The 27,865-nt window shown below is 35.2% G+C and overlaps 1 protein-coding gene across 2 annotated transcripts; it reads right to left on the bottom strand.

Moving 5' to 3' along the window:
* Positions 1-438: 438 nt before the first annotated feature.
* On the bottom strand, positions 439-23,664 carry ZNF711 (zinc finger protein 711). 2 transcript variants are annotated; one of them, XM_029930941.1, is made up of 11 exons: positions 23,567-23,664; positions 22,406-22,667; positions 21,919-22,023; positions 17,857-18,426; positions 11,444-11,599; positions 10,402-10,539; positions 7,804-7,941; positions 7,032-7,109; positions 6,901-6,948; positions 3,588-3,731; positions 439-3,116 (listed from the first exon to the last, which is right to left on the bottom strand). In XM_029930941.1, exons 3-11 carry the CDS (start codon positions 21,995-21,997, stop codon positions 1,939-1,941), a joined length of 2,529 nt encoding a protein of 842 aa, XP_029786801.1. In that variant the 5' UTR covers positions 21,998-22,023; positions 22,406-22,667; positions 23,567-23,664; the 3' UTR covers positions 439-1,938. The 2 variants fall into 2 exon arrangements, with proteins under 2 accessions (XP_029786801.1, XP_029786802.1); XM_029930942.1 differs by lacking the exons at positions 7,032-7,109; positions 7,804-7,941 and having other exon boundaries at positions 22,411-22,667.
* Between the last annotated feature and the right edge of the window lie 4,201 nt (positions 23,665-27,865).

Here is a 27,865-nt window from a genome sequence, read left to right as displayed (position 1 = left end):
TCTATTGAATGTTGACTGCTTTGAATATAGAAGGTTATTTTGCAGCTCATTTGCAGAAATCTTTTTCAAATACTTGATTTAATACTTTTCCTTTTGAATGTATATTGGTCTATTTGGAACATAATTAGATTATTTTCTCAGGATTGGGGTACTTAAGCAGGTTAGGAATTTCCACATATTTTTCTAATCTCAAATCTTAAAATGAACACCTTTATAGCATTTCATCATGGTTTTAGCAGAAATATACATTTTTAAAGAATAATCATGCCATAGTCATCATAAATGTCTAAATTCCTAGCTCATATTGTTGTTAATGCACAAAATCTATTAGACATTAAATTGTGGACCCAGTTACCTAAGAACAATTTTAAGTAAAAAGTCTTTCAATAAAGAGTGAACATTACAACATACTTTAAATAAATCCATAAAGCCTTGAAATGCAATAAATGCTTTTTATTGTATGCTCCTGTCAATGAGTAACATTTAGAAATAATAATCCCACATAACAATGACAATCTTATTTTACAGCGTGTACATCATTTACAGCCACATAACACACTATTTTAGATTTTCCAAATTTAATATTCTGATGTTAAGAAAGATAAAAAATTTATTCTCAAGGAACAGATTCTTATCTGGTGCAAAAACAGAAAGGTGAACATTATTTAAAACACAAAGCCACAATATAGCATAAAGTAAAATTACATTTTAGTTATGCTGAACAGCTGAGTGTAAACATGAAGCAACTATAACTTAAAAGTACACATATGCATTACATTTATGAACAGGATTTTTATTAAATTTCCCTAAACCAGCTTTTTATATTAAGCGCCATTTTAATTTGCAGCATGCTAACACAAAGCGTTGTTAAAGGAATGTATATTTTAAATTTACACACTGTAAACTGAATATCCACCTCCAAACTCTATTGGCAGCATAGTGTTTTGTTAAATACTGCATATATACTGCCTCATATTGAAAATGCACGTTAATGTGGTATATAGATTTTAAAAATCAAAATTTCCAATAATGGCATAAAATTGCACCTTTGAACATTAGAGCAAGTAAGACTAAAACAATCATACTTGCTAAGACTGCCTTAAAAAGAAACTTATAAACATAGTATTTAAGAAAACTGTGTTCTCTCAGTTTAAACTTTAGATCATTAAGAAATATAGTGCTAACATTATTTGCAACACTACTGTTGCATCTGTTTTAGAAAGCCACATTTGACTCAAATATACTTTCTCATATATGCCATACTGAAAAATCAACTTCAACATCAGAAAAAAGGGAACTTTAATCCTAAAATTCACCTTAGACTTCTGGAAAGAATGCTATCTTTTAAACTTCCTATCCCTATCCTATGGTAAAATCTTAGCAGCTCTGAAATTCTTTTTTTAATAGTACTGAACTAATATAAGCTGTTTTCCAGTGGAGTTTCCTTTAATGAATACATAAAACTTTTGCCATTTCTGGAATTCAATTTTCAGGTACTATAAAAAGGGCTCAATGACTCAGTGACTGATGGATGACTAAATTCTATTTCCCCACTTGATTTCTAAAATCACATAAAAGTGAGGCTTGCTTACCACAATTATGTATGATATTTTCAGAAACATTAGTCTTTAGTATGATCAGCTAAATAAAGTCATTGTCTTTGCTCTTCCCTTCTGTAGTTTATGCATATAATACTATTAAATAGACACTTAAGAGTTTTTCTGCAACCATTCTATGGTGCTTCTTAAGTTCTTTTAGTAATTTTCAAAAGGGTATAAGATCCCCTGTCATTTCAAATACTTCAAAATCTTTAATACAAAGAATGTAAAGTTATGATTTACTATCAAGCTTTGGAACTGGATGAAACAGTTCATGAAATTTTCCTCCCATGTAGCATATCATATTTTCTAAATAGCTTCCTTCTTTATATTGTTATTATTACATAATAGCCTCCTTGTGGTGCCTCATAATATGCTGATTTTTTTCTGATGGTCTTCGGAATCCCTTCTTGCAGAATTCACACCTGTGTGGATAGTCTTTTGTATGTATTGATATCACATGTCGTTTAAAGCCCGATGCATCTGTAGTGCTGTATTCACAATACTCACATTGGTAAATCTTCCTTCCAGTGTGGGTCTTCATATGTTTTTTGAGTTCATTTTGTTGCCTGAACCCTCTCTTGCACCTTTTACATTTCAGTGACTGATCCTTGGTATGAACTGAAAGGATATGACCACTAAGAATAAATGGATCTGATGTTTTAAAGTCACAGTGCCTACACTGATGAATCTTCCTACCCTTATGGATATCACTATGCTTTTTGAGCTCAGAAGGACGATGGAAACCTTTTTCACAGACCTCACATTTGTGAGGAAAATCCTTAGTATGGACAGATATGATGTGCCGCTTAAGGTCACTTGAGTTGGTGCTCTTATGGTCACAATGAGGACACTGGTGTGTCTTATGTCCTTGAAACAAATCCAGATGGCGCTGGAGCTCCCTCTCATCACCAAATGCTTGAGGACAATGCTCACATTTGTATGGCAAATTATTACCATGCTTAGACTTAATGTGAGTTTTCAGATTTGACTGATCTGCACATCTGAAGACACAATACTGACACTGATATGGCTTCTCACCAGTATGGGTTCTCATATGTTTCTTGAGTTCAGAAGGATGTCGAAAGCCCTTACCACACTCAACACAAACATGAGGAAAATTTTTGCTATGAACAGCCAGTAAATGTCTGTTTAACAGTCCTTGTTCTGCAGTTTCATAGTCACAGTATTTGCATTTGTGCATCTTCGGCTCCTTGTCTCTCAATATAAGTTTATTTGAACTCAGTGGACTAGCCTCTCTGTATCTTCGTGTGTATTCTGTAAATTCATGGGTTTTATCAACTTTGTTTATAAGCTTATGACTTTCCAAGTGGTTATGGAAACTCACTTTCTTGTTAGTTGTGAAGTCACAATCTGTACACTGGTATTTTTTTCGCATCAAATGATCAGGATGATTCTTCATGTGTCTCTTCAAGAATCCCCTAGATTTAAACTTTTTTGTGCAAATATGGCAAGGGTATACTGTCAGGGGCTGTCCATCAGGGCCTATTATAACAGCTAGATTAAAAACAAAAAAAGGAAGTTGTAACATTTGGCCAGATTTTTTTAAAGGGTTTTACAACAAAGGTGCCAAAATTAGCTGACATTCACAATGTGAGAACTATACTAGTAGAATAAAATCCTATAGAATAAAATGCTCATTAAAAAGTAATGAGCCTCACTGTAGGATAGACCATTCACATGTCAAAAATGTTATCTACATGTTGTAAACTAGAAACAAGTGCCTTTTATTGTGAAACCAACCTGAAAATTCTCTTTGCAAACAACATTTGGGTAAAGAGCATACAAGCATAGTTTTACTAAGTGTCAAGCACTGAAAAAAACCCAAATATTTATATCAAATGCAAACAGGTATATGGGAGTGGGACTAAACTATAACAATGGACTCCTTTTCCTTTGCTTACCCAAAAATGTTTCTAGACTTCAAATTATTATAATATTCATAAAGTAAAGTATTAGTATTTTTACCTGTTTGCCATTGCCTGGTTTCTCCCCTTCTCCTCTTTTTGGCTTTTTGTTTAAGTACTTTATTTGTATTAATACTATCACAAATTTGAAGATACTGTGCTGCTGTACTACTTTTGCTTTCTAATGTTGAGTCCAAGGTATTTCCTGAAAAAAATGATACACTAGTAATTACATAATATTTAAGTATAATATTTATACTTTTTGGTTTGGGTTAGATGAAGTACTAGCAATGTCATGGCATTAAGTTACAATTGTGGTACTAAATTTCACAAAGTATGCCAATATTCTTTCTTTTATACCCTTACACAGACACACAGACACAACTGAAAACACTTAAAATTTTTTTGTAACATTTATTTATTTTTGAAAGACAGAGAGACAGAGTGTGAGTAGGGGAGGGGCAGAGAGAGAGGGAGACACAAAATCTGAAGCAGGCTTCAGGCTCTGACCTGTCAGCACACAGCACGACGTGGGGCTCGAACTCATGAACTGTGAGATCATGACCTGAGTCGAAGTCGGACGCTCAACTGACTGAGCCCCCCAGGCATCCCTGAAAACACTTGAAATATCATGTGTGGGTGCCTGGGTGGCTCAGTCGGGTAAGCGTCGGGCTTCAGCTCAGGTCATGATCTCACGGTTTGTGGGTTCGAGACCCGCGTGGGGCTCTGCGCTGACGCTAGCTCAGAGCCTGGAGCCAGCTTCGGATTCTGTGTCTCCCTCTCTCTCTCTCTAACCCTCCCCTGCTCGCACTGTCTCTGTCTCTCAAAAATAAAATTTAAAAAACATAAAAATTTTTTAAAAATTTAAATAAAATATCATGTGAAATTTAAAATATCTCAATGTATTCATCCTAAAGGAATAAACTAAGGTGAATGTAACATGAGACACTGAATTTTATGACCCAAACAAAACATTGGCATCAGATCAATCTCTCACCAATGAGGCTGATTAAGAGATTTAGTAAAGAAATATACATGTATTAGTGAATCAATACAGTCATGGTGACCAAGGGTAATGTATAACAACATATCTCTTGTATATATGTTTTAGAATAATTTATTTGATGTAAAAAGTATTAAGGTTGATTTTAAAGATTCAGATCGATGTGGCAGGAAATTTACCACACTTTCAGTGGCATCAGGTGTATACAAAATAAAATACTTAATAAAATCTCAGTTCTCACAAATTTGTTTTCTCATGCAACTTAGTTTAAAAATGTAGCTCTGAAAAGCCATTTAGCTTATGTGCTCTGATGTATGCCTCTCAGTAATTCCTTTGAAATCTGTATTCAAATTTAGAGTCAAATATCTCCTAAAGGTAGAAACAGAAGTGCGGGAAATTGTATCATGACAAAAAGTCTCCTTGCTTCAGAATATACAAAGAACTATTAACTATGGAATAGAACTACATTAAGGGTATTATAACTAAAATGAAAAATGATGCTGAAGCATGGCTTTTATTTAACAATTATATACATCTACTGGTTGCCACAGAAATTAAGAAAACAGTTCTAGGGGTGCCTGGGTGGCTCAATCAGTTAAGTGTCCATCTCCTGGTTTCGGCTCAGGTCATGGTCTCACGATCTGTGAGTTTGAGCCCCGTGTCAGGCTTTACACTGACAGCGTGGAGCTTATTTGGGATTTTCTCTTTCTCCCTCTCTCTCTGATTCTCTCCTTCTCTCTCAAAATAAATCAATAAACTTAAAAAAAAAACAAAAAAATGAAAATAGTTCTGTTCCAAGGGAGACATTAACAGGCAGTTGGTATCAAGGATAACTTTCACTTTAAAATAATTTCTATTTTAACCTCAGCTGCAGCAACTTCTTACAAGACATGTCATTGAAGGCAAGGAAAACAAAACAAAAGCAAAAGTGAACTATTGGGACATCATCAAGATAAAAAGCTTCTGCACAGCAAAGGAACGATCCACAAAATGAAAAGGGAACTGATAGAATGGTAGAAAATATTTGCAAATGACACATTGGATAAAGGGTTAGTATCCAAAATCTATAAAGAACTTATCATACTCAACACCCAAAAAACAAATAATCCAATGAAGAAATAGGCAAAAGACATGAACACACTTTTCCAAAGAAGACATCCAGATGGCTAACAGACACATGAAAAGATGATCAATATCACTCATCATTAGGGAAACACAAATCAAAACCACAATGAGGTATTACCTCACACTTATCAAAATGGCTAAAATTAACAACACAGGAAACAAAAGATGTTTGCCGGGATGCAGAGAAATGGAACACTTTGGTGAGAATGCAAACTGGTGTAGCCATTCTGAAAAACAGTATGGAAGTTCCTCAAAAAAAAAAAAAAAACAACAACTAAAAATAGAACAGCCCTATGTCCCAGCAATTGCACTACTAGGTGTTTGTCCAAAGGATACAAAAATGCTGATTTGAGGGGGCTCATGTACTCCAATGTTTATAGCAGCACTACCAACAATAGCCAAATTATGGAAAGAGTCCAAATATCCATTGAGTGATGAATGGATAAAGATGTGGTATACATATACAATGGAATATTACTTGGCAGTCAAAGAGAATGCAATCTTGTCATTTCCAACAACATGGATGGAACTAGAGTATATTATACTACGTAAAATAAGTCAGACAGAGAAGGATAAATATCATGTGATTTCACCCATATGTGGAATTTAAGAAACAAAACATGTGGACAAAGAGGAAGGGAAGGAAACATAAGAAAAAATGAGAGAGGTAGGTAAACCATAAGAGACTCTTAAATACAGAGAACAAACTGAGGGTTGTCAGAGGGCTGATGGGTGGAAGATGAACTAAATGGGTAATGGGCATTACGGAAGGCATTTTTTGGGGGGAGCACTGGGTGTTTTATGTAAGTGATGAATCACTAAATTCTACTCCTGAAATCATTATTACATTATATGTTAACTAACATGGATTTAAATAAAATTAAACTTTTTTTAATAAATAAAAAATAAAACACCATTACAGTAAAAAATAAAATAAAATCATTTCTATTTGATAATTTTCTCCATAGCAGCCTTTTATGATTCATGTTGTAAATTGTCCAACATCTGTATCTTGAGATAAATTTAAAATGAACTGCACTTGTAGAATAACATGCATTACGTTTGTACATAAATTAATCAATTCCCCAAAGAGGAAAACTCCTGTGTAACAAACCAGATAAGATATGACCAGGCAAGTAAGAGTCTAACCTATGTGTCTATACTCAAAAACCAGTGACTAGTTATTTTCCAACCACTATATAAAACTGGCTACTTAACTTTCATCTCACATATAATGCTCTCTCACCTGATGCTTGACAATCTTCATACCTCCTGGAAACTCTTCTTTCATCTCCTAAAAAAAAAGGTTGATTAAAAACTGATATGCTGAGTATAATGATTACTAGTGGATCACATCTTAATCTACAAAACTCTTACTTTGACCACTGTTCCATGGATTAAACTTTTTTGTTGTTGAGTTCTTCCACTCCCATAGATTAGATATAATTTCACGCACTGAAAATAAGGGCTACTGTTAGCATCCTTGGGACTGTTAAAATCTAGAACAATCTTACTTCTTTAAAATAAAAATTGAGTAGATATTTCTACCAAATACACTCAAAATTGAAGATGCTCAATAAATGACTTGAATGAATGAACCTTTGGAAAAATTGAGATAAGATAATGCATTTGAACACCAACATTTTTCAAAGAAAAGAGTATACTTGGACCATCTTATAAATTAAATAGGAATGAGGTTACATAGAAAGAAAGAAAAACCTGATAAATTAACCTTCCATTAGATACGTTCTAGAAGAGCACACCTGGATTCCTGTTTCTTTTCAAACCTCCCAATTCTTATTTGTGGTGTTAATACATGAAATATGTTTTTGAAAGGGGGGCAGGATCAATTTTCAAGGGATATTCTTATTTTAGAAAAATAAAACTTTCTATGGAACTCACTTATACAGGTAGGATTTTAAATAAGTCCTATTGAAAAACAACAATGCATTAAGCAAGGCTCATTTTAAATAACACAAGATATATGGTAGGAGAATCATTTACATAACTAGAGATTAATCAGTCCACAGCAAAACATTTTATATTAGTCAACTCATGGGGGGCATTTGCACAGCATATTTAATGACCTAAAGGCTGATCAAATAGATATGTTAGGTACTTAGCAGGTGAAAAAATGCCAGTGTCCTACCATATGCCGCAGCCCAGACAACAGGGACAATTGTTTTATTAACATCAGAGTCCTCAAGCTGAGTCTCAGGGAGAGAAGTTCCTTCCTCTTCCCCTACAATGACTTCCATGTACACTTCATCTGCTATTTCAGCGCAACCTAAATTTTAGAAATAATTGCTAGTTTATAATCCCAAATATTTAATAAATGGGTAAAAATTTCCAAACAATTTAAAAATTTCCAACTGTCAAGATTTCAATTTGGTTAATTTTTAAATTACATTAGGCACTTTGGAGACTAGTGCCACGAGGAGACAATCATTTAGTAAAACTCTTATTCTTCTTGGGGCGCCTGGGTGGCTCAGTCGGTTGAGCGTCCGACTTTGGCTTGGTCATGATCTGGCAGTTTGTGAGTTTGAGTCCGCGTCGGGCTCAGTGCTGACAGCTCGGAGCCTGGAGCCTACTTCGGATTCTGTGTTTCCCTCTCTCTCTGCCCCTCCCCTGCTCACCCTCTGTCTCTCAAAAATAAACAAACATTAAAAAATAAATAGGGGCACCTGAGTGGCTCAGTCGGTTAAGCGTCCGACTTCAGCTAAGGTTGTGATCTCACAGTCTGTGGGTTCAAGCCCCGCGTCGGGCTCTGTGCTGACAGCTCAGAGCCTGGAGCCTGCTTCAGATTCTGTGTCTCCCTCTCTCTCTGCCTATCCCCCACTCATGCTCTGTTTCTGTCCCAATAATAAACATAAAAATAAATTCTTATTCTTCTCTTAGAACCAATCCTATGAAAATGACTTTTACATTATATAAAACATTTGTGCTTGAAATATATTGACTAATTTTATAGTCTATTGGGCAATACAAATTTGTAAAAAATCTTGCAGTCCATAATTGTGCTTGATTGATCTTTAGAACTCAAAGAATTCCCATAGAATCAATAATAGAAAGTGGTCCTTGATACCCCACATACTAAAACTAAATTTCAAGTCTGTACATTCAATGAAAAGTACTCAAAAATATTAGTAATTGAAAAAAATTAAATAAAAATAATCAAAGTCATATATATAAATAACTTAATGTATATATAAGCTGGTCCTCATGAATATGTGGACACCCTTTAACAAGTAAGATTTTCAGAGACTCTGCTGAGAAATAAAAGCATTAAGTCAGACTCATTTTTTAAAAACATAGTATTGGAATAAAAAAAATATAAACCTAGAGAGTCATTTAGTATATTTTACGTGACATAATTATTTTGATTTAAGCTGTTAGGTAAAAACGGCTTGAATTTATCCTTTTCCTTTGATTCACATATTGGGATCTTCTATTCACTATGGAAGAAATGTGGAAAAAATGTGAGGAAAAAGTGTCCCTCTTCTCCCAAGCTTCCCTTCCTTCAATTAATAAGACACTGGTCTAAGCTTTCCACTTACACAAGGAAATCTGGCATAAGTTAACCTAAGCTTCAGTTTCCCAACTTTTATCATGCCCCTTTACTGACAAATGAGTAAAAAATAATAATATAGAATTTAAAGACCAAACAGAAATTATTTCATTTAACACTTTTATTCTCTAGTCAAATCCGGTAGACTTATTTTTAGATTTTCAACTGTGGTGTATTATTCATGTTTGGGGACGGAATTCAGCTTCCCACGGCTTCTAGGGAAGGAAATCTGAGGTGTGGAGGTCAGAATGCAGTCAAGGAAAAGCCGAGTATTATGTAGGTAATGCACTGAAGTGGAGGCTCTTGCCCTTCTGGGGCAAAACAAAATAGTTTTGTCTCAGCATGGCAGGAAGACAGAAAAAGCCTTAGGGAAGGGCTGCATTCTTACACTGAGGTGAGAAGAAAGTAGGCTGAGTGTAACATGCTCTCATAAGGAAATGGGCAGCATGGCAGGAAAGGAAATCTGAGGAGTTATTTTCACCCTATGGTACTCAGCCCCAAGAAACCTTAAGCAGCAACTACTTGGAGACCATCATAGGCATAATAAGTAAAGATCCTGGGACCCCGAATTACTTGGAAGAATACTTACTCATCTAATCCTTCAGTGACAGAAGGAGAACAACCAGGTAGCCTTTCCACTGCTAAATCCAGAGAGAGGCCAACAGTATTCACTGCCATGTGGAAAGAACACTGGCAGTAGAGTTAGACAGCTAAGAGTTGAAATCCTATATTCCTCACTTAATATTGAAATGATCTTGGGCAATTACTTAACTTTCCTGAGCACATTTTTCCTCCCATAAAACAAAGATAATACCACCTACCTCAGAGACGAGTTGTGAGTATTAAATATTCATGCAACATATACAATAACACAGACAAAATAGATTCTCAATAATTCCCTATGTATCTGTGGGCTCTAATGAAGTCTGGAACTGCATGTTGTGTATCTCTGTATCTCTAGTATCTGAGACCTATTATTTCATGTTTGCTGATTTGAATAATACATGTATACATGAATGGTCAAAAGGTCCTTTCCTTTTAAATTAATTACAGCAAACGTCTGACTTATTTTATTGAACTATGTTCCTATATAGCGCTTGTATCTCTGAGATTGCTTATTTTTTTTAAAAGAACACATGATGGGTACTGGTAAGTCACTGCAGTGCCCCTTTTTCTTACTAATATCATCTTCTTCTTGAGAAGAATCTTTAACTGCCATGTAAACCATCTTCTCCCGCTGCATTCGGCTCTGGTCAAGCACTCCAGCTACAGAATGTCCATTGGTGTACTCACTCTCTGTGACAATTTCTGTTCCACCTTAAAAATTAAATCACATATCAATATAGAGAAATATCATGAAATAATCCTCTAAATTAATAAGGAAGATATATAAGAAATATTTTTCTTTAGAAAAATATTCCCCAAAATATTCCAATATAAATTTCTAAGTGTCAAGAGAGTGTTCTTGTAAATTACACTCTAAATGTTCAGTAACCACTGAGAAACAACAACAAATGTTAACATTTACATCACACTTATATGCCAAGCACTATAGAAGTTTTTAATACATATTTTGCCCATTTAATCCCCACAAAAGCCCTACGAGGTAGTTACTATCATCATGGCCATTTCATAGATGAGGAAACTGAGGCAGGAGAAGGTTAAGTAACTCACCAATAACTACTCAGCTAAATGGCAGAACTAGGATTAAAATCCAAGCAGCCTGCCTCTAAGCCTGCCCTTAAATACTTATTATAACGTCCTCCTCTAAATCAAAACCTCTCCACTCATTTGTTCTGATAATCCCAACCATAGCATTCTACTTCTGTTAAAAGAATCCAAGAATGATATATTCTGCATTCCTGCTTATTCCAATACAATTTTTTATCATTCCGTCCCAATGTAGCCTATGTAATAATCTACACTGGGGTGCCTGGGTGGCTCAGTCGTTAAGCCGACGACTTTGGCTCAGGTCATGATCTCACAGCTCATGGGTTTGAGACCCAGGCTCTGTGTTGACAGCTCAGAGCCTTGAACTTACTTCGGATTCTGTGTCTCCCTCTCTCTGTGTCCCTCCCTCACTCGCATTCTGTGCCTCTCTCTCAAAAAGAAAAGAAAAAAGAAAATCTGCACTTTAAAGACAATTTTAGAATAGTCACCAGAAAAGAATAAGTTTTAATTCATAACTATTATAGCAACAAATTAAAAATAGTCTTTATACCTATTTCAACATCATCTTCAGCCTCAGCTTTAAATATATACACTTTTATTACTTCTGAACCAAATCCATCTTCTTTAACATCTTCCTGTGAACCATCACCGCCAAGTTTTAATGGTGTGCTCCCCATATGCTCTAATTTTTCCCCAACATCATCCACTGTAAAATATAAAGAAGAAACTATTTTAGTCAAAAAGTACAACTGACATTTAGTGGATGTCATAAGAGCAACATGAAATGTGTTCATCTTCTATCCACTGTATTCACTTCATGACCTATTATGCAACTACTGAACGTGGTATGTTTTGTGAAAAAAAAATACAACATCAGATATACTAAACGATTGTAACTACAAAAAAACTTATCCAGAGATTTTAATTATATATATGAAATATTTAATAACCATAGAGCCTTAATTAAGATAGTTTGGGAATGATTAAATAATCATCCATTACATTCAATATTTTAAGTTAAATCCTAACACCAGAATAAATAACAGAAAAAAATCAAAACATAAAATACGTAGTACTCAAAAAATAAGCTCACATAAACAATTCCCAAACTAAATAGCAATATTTCTAAAACCAATCAGCATATGAAATTTAGGACTAAAAAAAGAAGAAACAGCACCTGAATGATGATTTTATACAAAGGGCTTTTCAGAAATTATAAAAGCAGTATCTTAGTACTCTTAATTTCTGTTGAGTCAATGGAAGACAAGTTCAAACCAGAAATTTTGTATACTTCTATATTTACTAACATATGTTAGACTTCAAAATTATACAGAAAAGTAAAGCAACAATATTTGACAGTATTACTTACATTTTAACTACACAAAGTTTTGATTGTTTTTAAGAATAACACTTATTTTCACATAAATGCTATGCACAAACATGCAATAAGCATATATTAATAAACTTTGTACTTTATCCATAAATATTAAACATACATTCCCTCAAATATTATATGCCTAATTTTTATTTCAATGCTATACTTATTAAAACTTATATGTAATCTAATTGAAAATCTGCTCCTTCTTATTATGTATATCATAGCATCATATATGAAACATAAAATCCTAAAGCCTGTGAGTATATCTAAACAATTCCAGAACTACTGAAAAAGGAATAAACTGACATAAAAATTATTAATTCAATACTCATAAAAAATGAATTTTGGGGCACCTGCGTGGCTCAGTCAGTAAAAGTCTGACTTCGGCTCAAGTCATGATCTCAAGGTCCGTGAGTTCAAGCCCCACGACGGGCTCTGTGCTGACAGCGCAGAGCCTGAAGCCTGCTTCAGATTCTGTGTCTCCCTCTCTCTCTGTCCCACCCCCACTCATGCTCTATCTCTCTCTGTCTCTCGAAAATAAATAAATATTATTTAAAAAAATAAACTAAAATAATAAATGAATTTTAAGAAGATTTAAATGGGTCAAAGTCTAGATGTCCCTTACCTCCATTTAAATTTGATACATACAAATTTTAAAAAAATATTCATTTGGCCTTTCAAAATGGTGGAAAACAAATTTCAGGAATTCTTTTTACAATGCAAAGCTACTTTAACTTTGTGATTAAATATAAATTATTCTATACTATTTAAGACTTCAAAAAGTTTGTCTATGAAAGAAAGGACCTAAGTGATCAAAATAAATAGACTAAATATTTTCATTCCAACATAGCCCCTAATTCTATTACTGCATTTTCTGGCAATTTTTTATGGGAGAAATTAAAATGAAAGAAAAAAAAGATGAAGTATCTGATATTATCAATTTAATAGCTTTTCTTTTAAAATATGTTGAGTAAAACAGTGACATCACAGAAAAAAATTAAAAGAGGCAAGTTAAGTTTTCAGGAAATTTTTTCTCATTCTTGAAAATAAAGACAGAGGATATACAAAAACCTCAAAAAGGGTCCAAAATATGAATTTCTTAAGTTGGAATAACTTATAGCAAATTAATGAAATACTGAAAATACTCTCATTTAATAAATACTCATTTAATAAATACATTCATTATCATTGAATGGTTTAAAGTGATCATAGTTACTTCCAGGACAAATTGAATTAAAACTATAATTCATGAAATTGAGGCTCATAAAATGAAATATACATTTTTTGGTCACTTCTCAGTAGTTTTTTACCATAAGTTTTAAGTATCGAAATAATAACTGTTGCTATCCTGATTCCATTTATACCCTAAGGTCATCCATGATTTAACGTATCCATTATTTTCGACTTAAATTCCTCAGAATGAACAATTCTGAAATGTATGGAGTAACCAAACTTGTTTTGAATTTTAAGACTATAGAAAATGATAAAGTTATTAAAATGTTAGTGTGTAGTTTTAAGAAATAAGCCATCAACTTCACCAAGATTTATTCTATATTCTTTGTTATAGAAAGTACAAAAGTAACAAAGACTTCATGGGAGATCAAGTGATTTTAGAAATGGATCCTCAAAGACTCTTAATGCAAATAATACTAAAAATACCCCAAATTAAGGCTTAACCTTTTTGCTTGTAAGGCCTGCAATATCTGAGTCCCATAGTGTTGTTTCTTAACCCACAGGGCATTCCAGGCAGTAATAGCAAGTTATATACGCATCACAAAATTCTACTGTTGTTAAATATAACATAAAACAGCAAGATGCATTGTTGGCAAGTTTGCTAATGTTTGATGTACTTTTATATAGCTCAATAGCACAATTTGATGAAAAATTCAATATACCATTCTTTTTAAAAACTAAGTAGGCTTTTTACTGCACCCCTTTTATGTTACATCTACAAAAATTATATTGTGCATATGTTATTATCAGTATAGAGTATATCGATGTACTACAGAGATGATGTCAGGGAATATGTAAAGAATCTGTATTTCACAGCACGAAAACAAACAAAAGTTACTATAACATTTAGATTACAAAGGTGTTCCACTCCCAAGTGTATACCCAAGAAATCAGAGAGCATGTCTGCACGAAATCTTGCACATGAATCTTCATAGCAGCATTATTCATAATAACCAAAAAGTAGAAATACCATGTCTATCAACCAATGGATAAATAAAATGTTTATCCTTGTAATTAAATATTAGTAATGAAAAGGAATGAAGTACTGACACATGCTACAATATGAATGATCCTTGAAAGATTATGCTAAATGAAAGAAGTCAGACACAAAAGGCCACAAATTACATGACTCCCTTTACATGAAATGTTAAGAACAGGCAAATTTATAGAGACAGAAATGGGATTAGTGGTTGCCAGAGTAGGGGGAGTGGTATATGGCAGAGGGGTGACAGCTAAAGGGTATGGGGTTTCCTTTTGGAGTGAAGAAAAAATTCTAAAATCGATTGTGGTGATGTTTATACAATGCTGTGGAATATACTAAAACCCACTGCACACCGTAAATGGTGAATTTTATGGCATGTAAATCATATCTCAATAAAGTTGCTATGTTAAAAAAAATGCAAAGGTGTTAACTTTTCTTCATTACCCTTGAAACTGGTGAGGTTTGATGACATCTCCCATAATGACTGTACCAAGACATTTTGCTTTTTACAAGACTGTGTTCCCTAAAGAAATATACAGTAAAACCTTGGTTTGGGATCATAATTTGTGCCAGAAATATGCTTCTAATCCAAAGTAATCATATATCAAAGCGAATTTCAAGAACCATTGGCTCATATGTGATTATGTGATGTTCACCATCACGTACTACTCATATTGCAAGACACTGGTTGTTTATCAAGTTAAAATTTATTGGAAATGTTTGCTCATCTTGTGTAACACTCAGGAAATAAATTACTCACAATCCAAAGTTTATTGTAAACTGATTTTATAGGTAAAAGATAATTTGAAGGCATTATATTGGTTCATTATTTAATGGAGCTTCCCTCTTCCAGTAAAGCTTTTATAAATATTTTCTGGATGTTAGTTATTTTTAAAAAGCACACCTAGGATAATTTTAGATAGATATGGTTACTCTAAATTACTTTACAGGTTACTTAGCACAAGTGGGAGAGCCTAACCATCTGCTAAGATAAATAATTTGTGACGTTTGGCCTGAAAGGGGAAAAAGTTCATATGTACCTCAGATATGAGAGAAAACAAATTTCCTAGCTCTAAAACTTAGTTATGGTAAAAAGTTCTTTATAGGAATAGTAAGGGACTCAGGAATAAGACAAAGGTTTGTTTTAAATCCTCAACGTTATCCCTTAGATATTTTGAAAATCTCTATCTTGGAAAGAAAAACAAAGAGGACTTTTTAAATTAACATCGAGGCCTCAAGGCAATTTATTCTCTTCACTCCTATAAGATTCAATGGTCAGGAGAAACAGAGGTAAAGAAAATGAAGTGAAGATTAAGAGATGAAGAGAAAAAAGTAGAAAACGGAACCAAATGAGAATAAAATACAATGAGTGGAAATGGTAAGAAAAAGTAATTAGTTCCAATTTGAGTATAACAATCATAAAAATGGTCAAAGATCTATGTGGTTGGAAAATGGGTGATATAAAAAATATTTAATTTTTGTATATTACATTTTCCACAATAAAAACTGCTTAAGTTTTTTTTTGTTTTTGTTGCTGTCTTTACTAATGATTAAAGAGTTAATTAATTTTCAGCCTACTATTCCCTTAAAATAATCTCACAGCACTCCCAGTATTTGAGCAATACAAAATTCTTTATAATCTTCAGTTTATTCCTATTAGAGTAGAAAGATAGAAGTCCTTTGCTTTTGACATATATGGCAATATAAAGATAAAGACAGTGAATTAAATATTCTTAGAAACTCTTTAAAAAAAACCTTTTGCAGAATCAAATCATAAAAGATATGTTAAGGTGTGACAATTCACAAAACATATAATGTCTAAATTTTAAACTAATATCAAAGAGTTTGACTTGACAAGTACTCTTTTTTAAAATGTTTATTTATTTGGAGAGACAGAGAGAAAGAGAGCGGTGGAGGGGCAGAAAGAAAGAGAGAGAGAGAGAGAGACAGAGAGAGAGACAGAGAGAGAGACAGAGTATCCTAAGCAGACTCTGTGCTGGTTCAGAGCCCAACATGGAACTTGATCCTATGAAATGTGAGATCATGACTTGAGTCAAAATCAAGAGTCAGGCACTTAACTGACTGAGCCACCCAGGGACACTGACAAGTACTCTTTTAAAGGCACAATATTATTTTGGTGCCAGAAAGCCTACCAACTTTTGTCACACCATTTTATATAATCATAACCATAGTTGGTGTGTGTTTTTAACATCAGGTTAAGATATAAATATGGAATCGCCTTAGTAATGGACATCAGTTTAAAAAGAGGTAATAACAATCTGCACAGTCTTTTAGTGGCTTAAATCATTCCCTTAAAAACAATGTAAATATTCACCTTCAAAATTGGTTGTAGAGAGAAAAAGTTAACATGCTATGCTTCAAAATCATATTTACAAATTAAATATAATTTGTTTTTAGTTTTAAATTCGCTGATACATATAACAATCACTTTATACACACATACACATTACCTGTTGATGCACTTCCCAACCAATCCTTTTTTATTTTAAAAAGAAAGGAAAAATCCACCATGAAAAAGTGAAGTTTATCTAATTTTTATTATTCCAGCATGATCCCTTCAAATTTTATATAGAACAGACCCACTTCTCCCTCAAGCTCCATCAATAACTTGTCATGAGATTTTTATTACTGTTGCTGTTCTGGCAAACCCACCACTTAAAATGAGAGCAAGATATTTCTATCTTCTGCCTTCAGAAAGAATGTCTTAAAGACATCATAAAGCAATCTGAAATAAATACATTAAAGTATTTTTCACACAGAATATACACACAAATATTTAGACAAACATAAAATAAACACAGGGAGAATTGCAGAACATAATGTGAATTTAAGATTTCCTTTTCAAGTATTTGATAAAAAATTAATTACACATATCTTAATATGTTATACTTAAATTCCTAATCAAAATTCCACTGACAACTCTAGTACCTATCACATTAAAAAGCAAACAGTGGCTGCATAAAATAAACTTCCCATTTTGAAATGTACATATTCACCATTAAAAATTTTATCAGTTAATATTCTTGTTGAACCTTCCTTTCTGCTCTATGACATTAATAAATTACATTAATTTACCTAATTGTGGAATGAACTTTCATTGAGTAAATTAAAAATATGAGCAAGCTCAAAAAGCATCTCAAAAACAGAGCTTTGAAAAAAATATTTTGCAAAAAGATTATCCTTGTGTCTTTTACTAAATAGATCTCCCATCCCAGAAAACCTTTCCATGATATATCTATATATATATATATAGATATATATATATATACACACATATACATATACATACATATATATGTATATATATATATCAATCCCCCAAGTAATTATGTACTTTTGTTTCACTTACAAGATATCATTAAGTAGTCTTCAGAAGTACTCTTGACATCATCATCATCATCATCATCATCATCATCATCATCATCATCATCTTCGGTTTTAATAGTAACTGAAGAACCAGGAACACCACCAGCTGCTTGAATCACAGTTTCTGTATCTGAATTAGTTACAAGAACCTCCTCTGATACCATTGTGGGAGAGTCAACTCCTGAAACACAATCTTGGACCACATGTTCTAAGTGTCCATCAGGACCAGTAACAAGGTCAGCTACAAAAACCTGCTCAGGTACTCTAACGGTTTCTGTAATTAGTTCAGAAGTCAAGATATGATCACTATCATCTTCCTCTAAATCTTCTTCAATAGCAACATCAGCTTCAAGTACAGCTTCAGGAACAATTACCCCTTCTGTTACTACATCAGTCTCAGTGATGATATCAGGCCCGTGAACAACTTCAGCTGCAAGGCCATGATCAAGAGTTATCCCATCATCTGTGACAACATCAGAAACTAATACAGCCTCAGGAACTGAAACAACAATATGGTCTCCATCGATATGCGCAGTACCAGCCATTCCAGCCACTATAACACAATTATCAAAAAAGTAGTTACTTTATTAATTAAAAGCACTACAATATATTTAATATATCAGATGACATAAAACATTTTCAAAATATTGAAATAGTCCTTGCCAAATTATCATCTTAAAAAATCACTGACCATTTAACTGCAATAAAACCCATCACCAGGGGCATCTGTCTGGCTCAGTTGGCAAAGCAAGTGACTCTTAATCTTGGGGTTGTGAGTTCAAGCCCCACATTGGGTGTAGAGCTTATATAAACAAAGAAAAAACAAAAACACAAAACATCACCAACCAGGAATTGGGGTGGAGGTAAGTGAAAGCAATGTTAGTAAAATCTAAATTAAGAGCTTAAAAATAGGGGCGCCTGGGTGACTCAGTAGGTTAAGCATCCGACTTCGGCTCAGGTCATGATCTCATGGTTCATGGGTTCCAGCCCCGCATCGGGCTCTGTGCTGACAGCTGGCTCAGAGCCTGGAGCCTGTCTTTGGATTCTGTGTCTCCCTCTCTCTCTGACTCTCGCCTCTTCACACTGTCTCTCTCTCTCCCTCTCAAAAATAAATAAAAACACCCAAAAAAATAAAAATAAAAAAGAGCTTAAAAATAATGAACTTTATTTTCGAGTAAAACATAAAAGCCACAATGAGATATTACTACATTAGAACAGCTAATAAATGAACAATAACACCACAGGTTGGTGAGAATACAAAGAAATGATCTCTCATACACTGCTGGCAGAAATGTAAAATGGTAGCAACCACTCTGAAAAATATTTGGTAGTTTCTTAAAGAACTGAACATGTATTTACCATTCAACCGAACACTTACACTTTGGGGCATTTTCCCCAAAGATATTAAAACATATTTTTATACAAAAAACTGTAGATAAAAAACCATAACAGGTCATTGTAGCTATTACACATAGCAGCAAAAAAAAAACCTGAAGACAACCCAACTGTACTTCCAGCAGATAAATGGTTGGTAAAACCAAATCTGGCACATCTCTACCATGGAATTCTACTCAGCAAAAAAAAAAAAAAAAAAGGACAGACTATTGATACATTCAACACCTGAATGAATCTCCAGAAAATTAAAGCCAATTACTAAAAGTTATGATACTATATAATGTATAAATGGAATCATTAATGTAACATTCTCAAAATTATAGAGATAGACAACAGATTAGCAGTTGCCTAGGGGATGTGTGTAAATATATTGGCATAGTTTCTATGTTAGCAGAAATTTAAAGAGAAACTGATACAGGCTACAACATGGATGAAACTTGAAAAACTAGGCTAAGTGAAAAAAGCCAGACACAAAAGGCCACATACGATATGCTTCCAGTTATACAAAATGTCTAGAATAGGTAAATCCATAGAAATATTAGTGGTTGCCTAGGTCTGGAGCAGGATAGGGGGTGACTGCTAGTATTAGGTTTTATTTTTCCAATGACAAAATGTTCTAAAATTAGGTAGTGGTGATGTTTGGACAACTCTTGAGTATAAGAAAACCACTGAATTGTATTCTTTCAAATGGGTGGATTTTATGGTATATGAATTATTATCTCAATTTAAAAAAGAAAAAAGGATGTACATAATGTATTTCAATATGCATGCTTTACTTTCCTAGCAACTCAAAGGAAGTATTAGATGTAATGACGGATTGATTAAACCTTAAAACACTGAAGAGGAAGAGGGAAAAAGAAGGTAAGAGGAGCATCAAGGAAATATTCACCAGCACTAAATGGATATTTTTTCAGTCTTTGATAGGAATCAGGCTTTACTTGCGAAAAGGCAACTTTTTCAGGAGTAAAGGAGGTCTGGCAGGTCACCAAATGGTACAGGGGATGTTAAATTCTGTATCATATGGAGAAAATACTATATATTTTTCCATTTCTAAGATATCTTATTTTTAATTTTTTTAATGTTTATTTTTGAGAGAGAGAGAGAGAGAACGAGACAGAGTGCAAGTGGGGGAGGGGCAGAGAGAGGGGTAGACAGAATCTGAAGTGGATTCCAGGCTCCAGGCTCCCAGCAGTCAGCACAGAGCCTGATGCAGGTCTCAAACTCATGGACTATGAGATCATGACTTGAGCTGAAGTCAGACACTTAACTGACTGAGCCACCCAGGCACCCCATAAGATATCATATTTTTAAAAGGCAAAAAACTAAAGGTGACATTTCAATCAAAACTTATTTACTATACTGACATGCAAGTGTTCCAGTATTTTAAAAACTACCTCCAAGCAAAGAATTCATATTTGTTGTGAAAACTTTACTCTTGAATTCTTTGTCCTTCTTGAAAAATTTACTTCTGTACTTTTTTCACCCCAAATTACTTCTAAGTCATTCATAATCAATACAATTGACTTCTGATTCATTTAGCAGAATAAATCACTGATTGCTTTCCACTTCATCAATTAACTACATAGTCTTCTTGATCTCCACCATATTCAGTCTTGATTTGTGCACCACATCTTTATTCATCAGACAGAAGTGTCATAGAACTGGAGAGGACCTTAAATGTTATCTAGTCCAATCCCCTCACAAATCTGAATTAAGTAATTTGCCCAAGTTTACACAGATAGTTAATAGGACTACCAAGACTAGAATCCGGTTCTTCTGATTGTTGTCACTGTAGGCTTTACAACAGGGGACAAAATAACATATTCAACCACATTAATGTGAAAACAGTAGTAACATTGTCTTATTTGAGAAAAGTATCACTGGTTGTAATCCTCCATCCCTAATATCTTCTTTGACAATTCCACAATACCTTGTGTTTTTTGTTTATCCCAATTTACTATTTGTTTTTTCTACTCTCACTCCACTTTTCTTCAATACTTACCACCCTATCCCTGCCTCTAATATTTCAGATACCTCAATCTCTTCTATAATTCAGACTGAACCTTCCCAAATTCAGTTTCTTTGTTTACTGTTGCAGTTTTAACATCTTTATGAAAATAACTACTGTTAAGAGGTACTGAAAAACTTGACCATAAAAGCAGAGAATCCTTTCTTTTTTTTTAAAAAAAAAGGTACTGCTATTAGATAATAAACAACTTTCCGAAGCTATTGCATCAAAATATAATTAATCACCTAATCCATTATTTTCTTTTATCACTATATAAGGATCTAACTTCTTTGAAATGACTAAAGTTTTATTAACAAAGCAACTTAAAATGTATTTTAGAAAAACAATTTAGTATTTCCTATATTCAAGAACTTATGTGGTTAATTATGTAAGCTGAATTTTTTCATTGTCCATGCCATATTACTACTATATTCCAGGTTTCCTTACCTCAGCCTTCCCACAAAATTTTAAGGATGATTTTAAGTAGACTACTGACACATAGCTTTACCTAAAGAAAATGAGCCCTACAAATGGATTTTCCTAGCAAAAGAACAACTTTTCATAGTTGTTCTTCTTCAACATAGTTTTGCTATTAAAAACTGATTTTAATAAAGAAAAAATACAACTAAGAAAATGCTTTACCAAAATCCTGCATAATCATGGTATGGGCCATTCTACAGTCTGATGTGTGCAATCCAAGACTTCCACCACCTGAATCCATACTCAGCAAAGTTCATTCACAAATCTCTGTAAAAGAAATGGTTTTAAAATAGTTTAAATACACTTAGGCCAAAGTCAGTTTTTCTGAGAAAAAAAAATGCAATGGAAAGCATGCCTTCAGAACCAGGTATGCAAATATCATTACAAAAGAAAAGAAAACAAACCCAAACCTTGATTAGAGATTAGATGCTTTATGTGAAAAGCATATGTAAAAGAAGTGCTAAGTGAAATGAAATAAATCAAAGATATTGGAGGATAAGACACAATAAGGGTGAGAAGCCACAGGGGAAATGATAGAAGCAAGCAAAAGAACAAAACTGTAGCACTGATGTTCCAGTTAAAATGTAGGTTATAAAAGAAGAAAAAGAAGAAGAAAGATGACAACAGACAATAGTTCGGATATTTATACATTACTAGAGGACTCAGATGTCTAGTATTAGTGAATTTCATCCAGTGGCTCTCATCCATTTCTTCCAGACCCAGATCATCCCTGCAGCGGAGCTCTGCAGATAAACTTGTGTTTCACCTCTGGCTCCCGGGGTTCTACTTATAATGTAAAATGTTCTATCCCAGTTTCCCTGGAGTTCTTTTAGCCAGTAAGGACTTCTGGCCTCACTCTACTACATTCTCTTGTCACATAGTTTTGAGGACTCATGAAACATGATTGTTTCCTATATATGGTAGAGATAAGATCAATCACATACAAACATTTAGCAAATTGTTCCTTTCAGAATATCCTTTACTTGTAATTGTACAACTGATTTTTTTCCTTAATGATTAATAAAGTCATGTTAGCTTCAAGCTAGTTTTAAAAGCAAGGATTCAATCTATTCCACTTCAAGTGATGTATCCTGTATTTAAGATCACCAGACAGTAAGGAACCTAAAGTCAGATGCTATCACTAAACATATTTCTTACAATTACCTAGGTGCATTTCCCATTCAAACATAAGATTCTATGTATATAAACCAAAATAATCTGTCAATTTTTTAAAATATTTGTGTCATTTTTATTTAGGAGTGCTTAATAAATTAGGCTATTCTGCACAAAAGATTAGATTATCATTAAAGTTTCAGAAAGCTGCCCTGCAAAGCAACTTAATCTAACCTTAAATAAGGAGATTACTAAGATTTCTTTCCTTGCCTTAAAGATCTATAGTTGTATAGGAGGCAGAAGACTATAACATTTGAATCGTGCATATAAAAATCCTACAGTAGTAGGGCCATTTCTGTGTATCAAATGATTGGAAAAAATTACTTTATGTATGAACAAAATTACAAATTTTTAGAAACTCTTAACTTTATTTTTCAAATATCACATTGTTTGCTGTCTCCAAAATTAAGTCATCAGAGGCGAAGAGAGTTCATGATAAACTACCCATATGTTCACAGAGATAAATCAAAATGCCATAAGGACTTATTTTTAACATTTAAAACCATGAACTGTATCAACTTTAGAGTAATTGCTTTATCACATAACTAATAGAACAACTACAAATGCCTTAAAAATGTTTTAAACACTTAATTTTGTTTAACTGTTAAATACGGTAAAAGATTAATTTGTTAATCACCTTAACAAGACTGTCTTGAAGAAATTGTAGATTTTCTTACATATTGTAAAATAAAACTGCAGCAATGGTTTTTATTTTTCCTTCTGAACTATGTTATTTTCTTTGGGAAAAACGTTCTCTTTACCTATTGTAAAAATACATTCAAAATTAGACATTTTAAACCATTTTAAACCAAGTATCTTACACAACTTAAGAATTTTCTTTACACTTTAACATGCAGGGTGAGGCTGAGAACAAGTCAAATGCTCAAATCTATCTGTTCATCTAAAACGCATCCAGATGGATTCCAACAGAAATAAGTACCTATTACGATATTAGCAACATTATTAAAATTGGAATTCGACCATTGAACCAAAATCTTCTCTAAAGCACATTTAAAAATCACTAGCTACGCTTTATTTTGTAAAGTGAAAGAGAATCAACCAAGGGCAAGCTTTATCCTTGCCAAATTGATAGAGAAAAATCTGCACTAGTGCTCAAAGTGTAAAAATTTTAACACACAGTGCAACTACTGTGGGAAGTATTACACTGTATGAATACTAAATAAATTGGAACACTTTTTCCCATATAGGAAGTTGAAATAAGATCATTCATAAATGAGGTATGAGAAGAGCAGTGTGTTAAGTATTCAATAGCCAATAGATAGCTGGGCTTCTCAGTATTCTCAAGAGTGTATCTCACATCCTGATTGAATGGAGGTAACCACTAAGTACGCTTCACGTAAACATGTTTCTGTCGATGTACTGGGAGCAGAAATCACAAAACAAACAGCAACAAAAAACATTTTATTCTCATCTGTCTCCTCCAAACAGCTCATTCAGGACCTAGCTTCTTGATGATGTAAACAGGGTGAGAGGTAGAAGAGAAATCTTAAGGCAGGAGAGCAAGAGAATGTGCAAGTAGTATTTGCAGAGATAGGAGACAAAGGAGCCCTGGCAAGTAGCAGTATTGCAGCTTTGGACGCAACCCGCTTCCCGCATAAGTCTCCCCTCCCATGATCATGCCAAGTTCCAGTCATTTCGAGCAGAACCCACACACGTGCCCACCGATATATATTACCCAATCTGACTGGATCTTAAGTCAAACAAGATAACCTTCTCCTTGGAAGGGCAGAAACCGAAGAGACAAGAAAACCCATTTCCCCTCCTCCCTCCTATCACTTGATGCAGCGGTCGCCACCGCTGCTACCCACGCGGTGCTGCCCAACCCCTCATCCTCCTCCTGCTCTCTCTGCCCCGCTACGTGGGAGACTGCTGGGAACCAAAATGGTGGTGGTTTAACGGAGGCGACAACTGCAGCACACACCCGCCCCCCCTCCTCCCGGCTCCGACTGCTCCCTACCCCCTAAAATGCCCAATTTGGTGCCACCTCTTCGCAAACGCCACCATTCCGCGCGCATTCCAAGGTTACCATCAGCAGCGGTCGGAGTGGGGGGCAGAGAGGTGGGAGAAGGGCAAGAGTGAAAAGAATATGGGAGGTGGGGGTCGCCGAGAGAAAATACAAGGGGACGCCGCATTCTTCAATTCACCGTTTTGTTTTCCGCCATTTTCCCTTCACCCTAAACCACCGACGGTCTAAACGACGGCTCTGGACCCTAGGGGCTCTGGGCTAGGTGAAGGAGAGGTTGCCTGAGGGAAAATACTCACTTCCCTCAATTCCTCCAGTCACCGGCTGCGGCTGAGGAGAAAAACTGTCAGACCGAGGGGAAGGCAAAGCGTAGGGACTAGACGCCACTTCTATTGTTCCCTTCGCCCTACACTACAGGGCTGGGTGTGAGCCTCTCTCTCACATGCGCGACACGGAGCGCAGCGGACCCAAATCCCTCTACTTTCTCTCCAGGATTCTCCTTACCTGCGGCCACTGCTGCCTCCGCCGCCGCCAGCTGGATTGAGACCGCGCTCCGGATTTCTGCGGGGTCGCCAGCTGTGGATCTGTAAGGTCCTCACATTCGGGTTTCCGAGGTTCCGCAGCCCGAGCCAATCACAAGCTACTCTGCGTCTGGGAGGCGCGCCGCCTAGTCCTTCTTTATTTCGCAGCCGACTTGCTGAGGTTGCATTACGTCACGCTGCCCTTGCTGCAGGGTTGGGGGCCAACGGGAGGGCGCGCGCCCGCGCGCGCGATCGGGAGATCAAGAAGCCCGCGCTGGGTTTGTGCTTGGAGATGCCAGGGACTTGCAGGGGGTGGGGGGAGGGTGCAGCGCAGGCGAGTCCCAGTAAAGAAGCTTGGATCTTAGGGCTCCCCTGAGGAGTTTCCGTGGGAAGATTTTCTGTTTTCCAGGTTTCCCAAGGGAAAGGAAGAGGTGAAGGGGGAAGAAAATCAATGACTGAATAGCAATTCACTGAACCTCTAATACAAGCTGGAAGACATTAAAAAAAAAAAATCGGCCCTCCTCTCGAGTATTTGACCAATTAGGCGGTCTAGAGTGATAAGAGGTATGTCACCCCCCAAATACCTCTTTGTGTTTTGCAGTTTCCCTTCCTCTCTCGCTTCATTCTTTTTATATTTCATAATGGTAGACAATTCGATGAAGAAAGTAAAGAAGAATGAAGAAAGGCATAGAAAGGAAAGGTGGATAAGGGACCTAAATGAAATGAACGCTAAATATCTCTTCACTGTGTCACTTTTAGCTTGGGTCTGCACAAAATGGGAGAACAGTGAGAAATTCAGTGGTGATGGGTGGAGGAAAGAGAGACGAGATGTGACTAAAAGGTTGTATTTGCAAAGGGCTTTATATTCTGAAAATTTAGCCTTAGTACTGTAAGCATTTGGACGATCCTAAAAAAATAAGTGAAGGTGACTCATTACCTTAGTCTAAACAATTGGAATATTTTACAAATAAAACATGTTATTGTTCTCAATTAGCTAATTTCACCAGTTCCCTATAACCTAATATACCGCTAAAGGATTTGACAAAACGAGGAGTGCCTGGGTGGCTCAGTAGGTTAAGCGTCTGACTTCAGCTCAGGTCATGATCCCACAGCTCAGGTCATGATCCCACGGTTCGTGGGTTCAAGCCTCACGTCAGGCTCCGTGCTGACTGCTAGCTCAGAGACCTGAAGCCTGCTTCAGATTCTGTATCTCCCTCTCTCTCTGACCCTCCCCGGCTCACGCTGTCTCTCAAAAATAAATAAAAAACATTGAAAAATTTTTAAAGGATTTGACAAAATTAGATAAGGCACAATGTGAAAGCCCTAGCATAATACCTGGCTCATAGTTGACTAGGAGTCAACTACTTTCTCTGTCCAGGACCAGGTAGTAAACATTTTAGGCCCTGAGAGCTATAGGGTCTCTGTCACAACTATTCCAGTCTGCAGCTGAATCCCCGAAGCAGCCATAGACTGCTTGTATGCATCGTATGTACACAGACAATCATGGCTCTATGGCAGAACTTTTATTTGTGGACATGGACTTTTGAATTTTGTATTATTTTAAGGTGTCATGAAAAATTATTTTTCTTTGAATTATTTTCAACTATTTGAAACTGTGAACATTATTCTTAGTCACAAGCCATTAAAAATATAGGCAGTGCTACAGATTTGGCCTGTGTTGGGTAGTTTGCCAACCCTTGTAGGTGTTATACATTTAGGTTTCTTCCTAAAGGAAAAAGGTATTTTTATGAGTGTGATCCCATATGTGATGTGCTCTACATCGGCTACTCTAGCAAATACTACTTGAAAAGTCTTCTCTTAGTGACAATTCCAATAGGACACGGATGGAAGAAAACGAAGAAAGACGTGGGGTTTCTAACACCAATCACCTTTATGAAAAATTGTGGTGGATAATTTATAAAACCTGAGGATCCTCCTTGCTTCTCCCTCTTTCTTGAATCATCTGATCCATCAAAATGTTCTGAGAATTCTACTTCCTTGATATCTGTGGAATTCATCCCTTTTATTTCATGCCTAATATCATGATCTTATTCAGGTTCACATCCCTTCTTACCTGGATTACTGCCATACCTTTCTAACTAGTTTCTCTGTAGTCATTTGCTCATCAAATCCTGACGTCAGAAATCACCAAATGTGAAAAATATATCAAATCAAGGCTCCCGCTTCCATTTTTACTTTAGTTGAGGTTCTCAACCAATAAGACTGTACAATTGCACCCTGACTCATTTCTCTGCTACAATTATCTCCTTACTCCACTTGATAGTTTTCACAAAGTCTACATCAGCACAGGGTCACATGCATAACAAACAAAGAAGTTGATTATTTCACTCTCCTGCTTGAACATTGCCTTCAACTCCCACTAAAAGTCAAAGATGGCACCCGGACAAGGACAGAAAGGGACTTGTGGGAA

The sequence above is a fragment of the Suricata suricatta genome, chromosome X, assembly GCF_006229205.1.
Source record: "Suricata suricatta isolate VVHF042 chromosome X, meerkat_22Aug2017_6uvM2_HiC, whole genome shotgun sequence".
NCBI lineage: Eukaryota > Metazoa > Chordata > Mammalia > Carnivora > Herpestidae > Suricata > Suricata suricatta.
This window is presented reverse-complemented; position numbering and strand designations above follow the sequence as displayed.

Bases quoted from the DNA above. Each gene is read 5' to 3' on its own strand.
- ZNF711 (XM_029930941.1), bottom strand. From the start codon at position 21,997: ATGGATTCAGGTGGTGGAAGTCTTGGATTGCACACATCAGACTGTAGA. The intron at 18,427-21,918 runs GTAAAGCATTTT...ATTGTGTTATAG, and splicing joins CATGATTATGCAGGATTTTG to TGGCTGGAATGGCTGGTACT. The intron at 11,600-17,856 runs GTAAGTGAAACA...TATATTTTACAG, and splicing joins AGACTACTTAATGATATCTT to TGGATGATGTTGGGGAAAAA.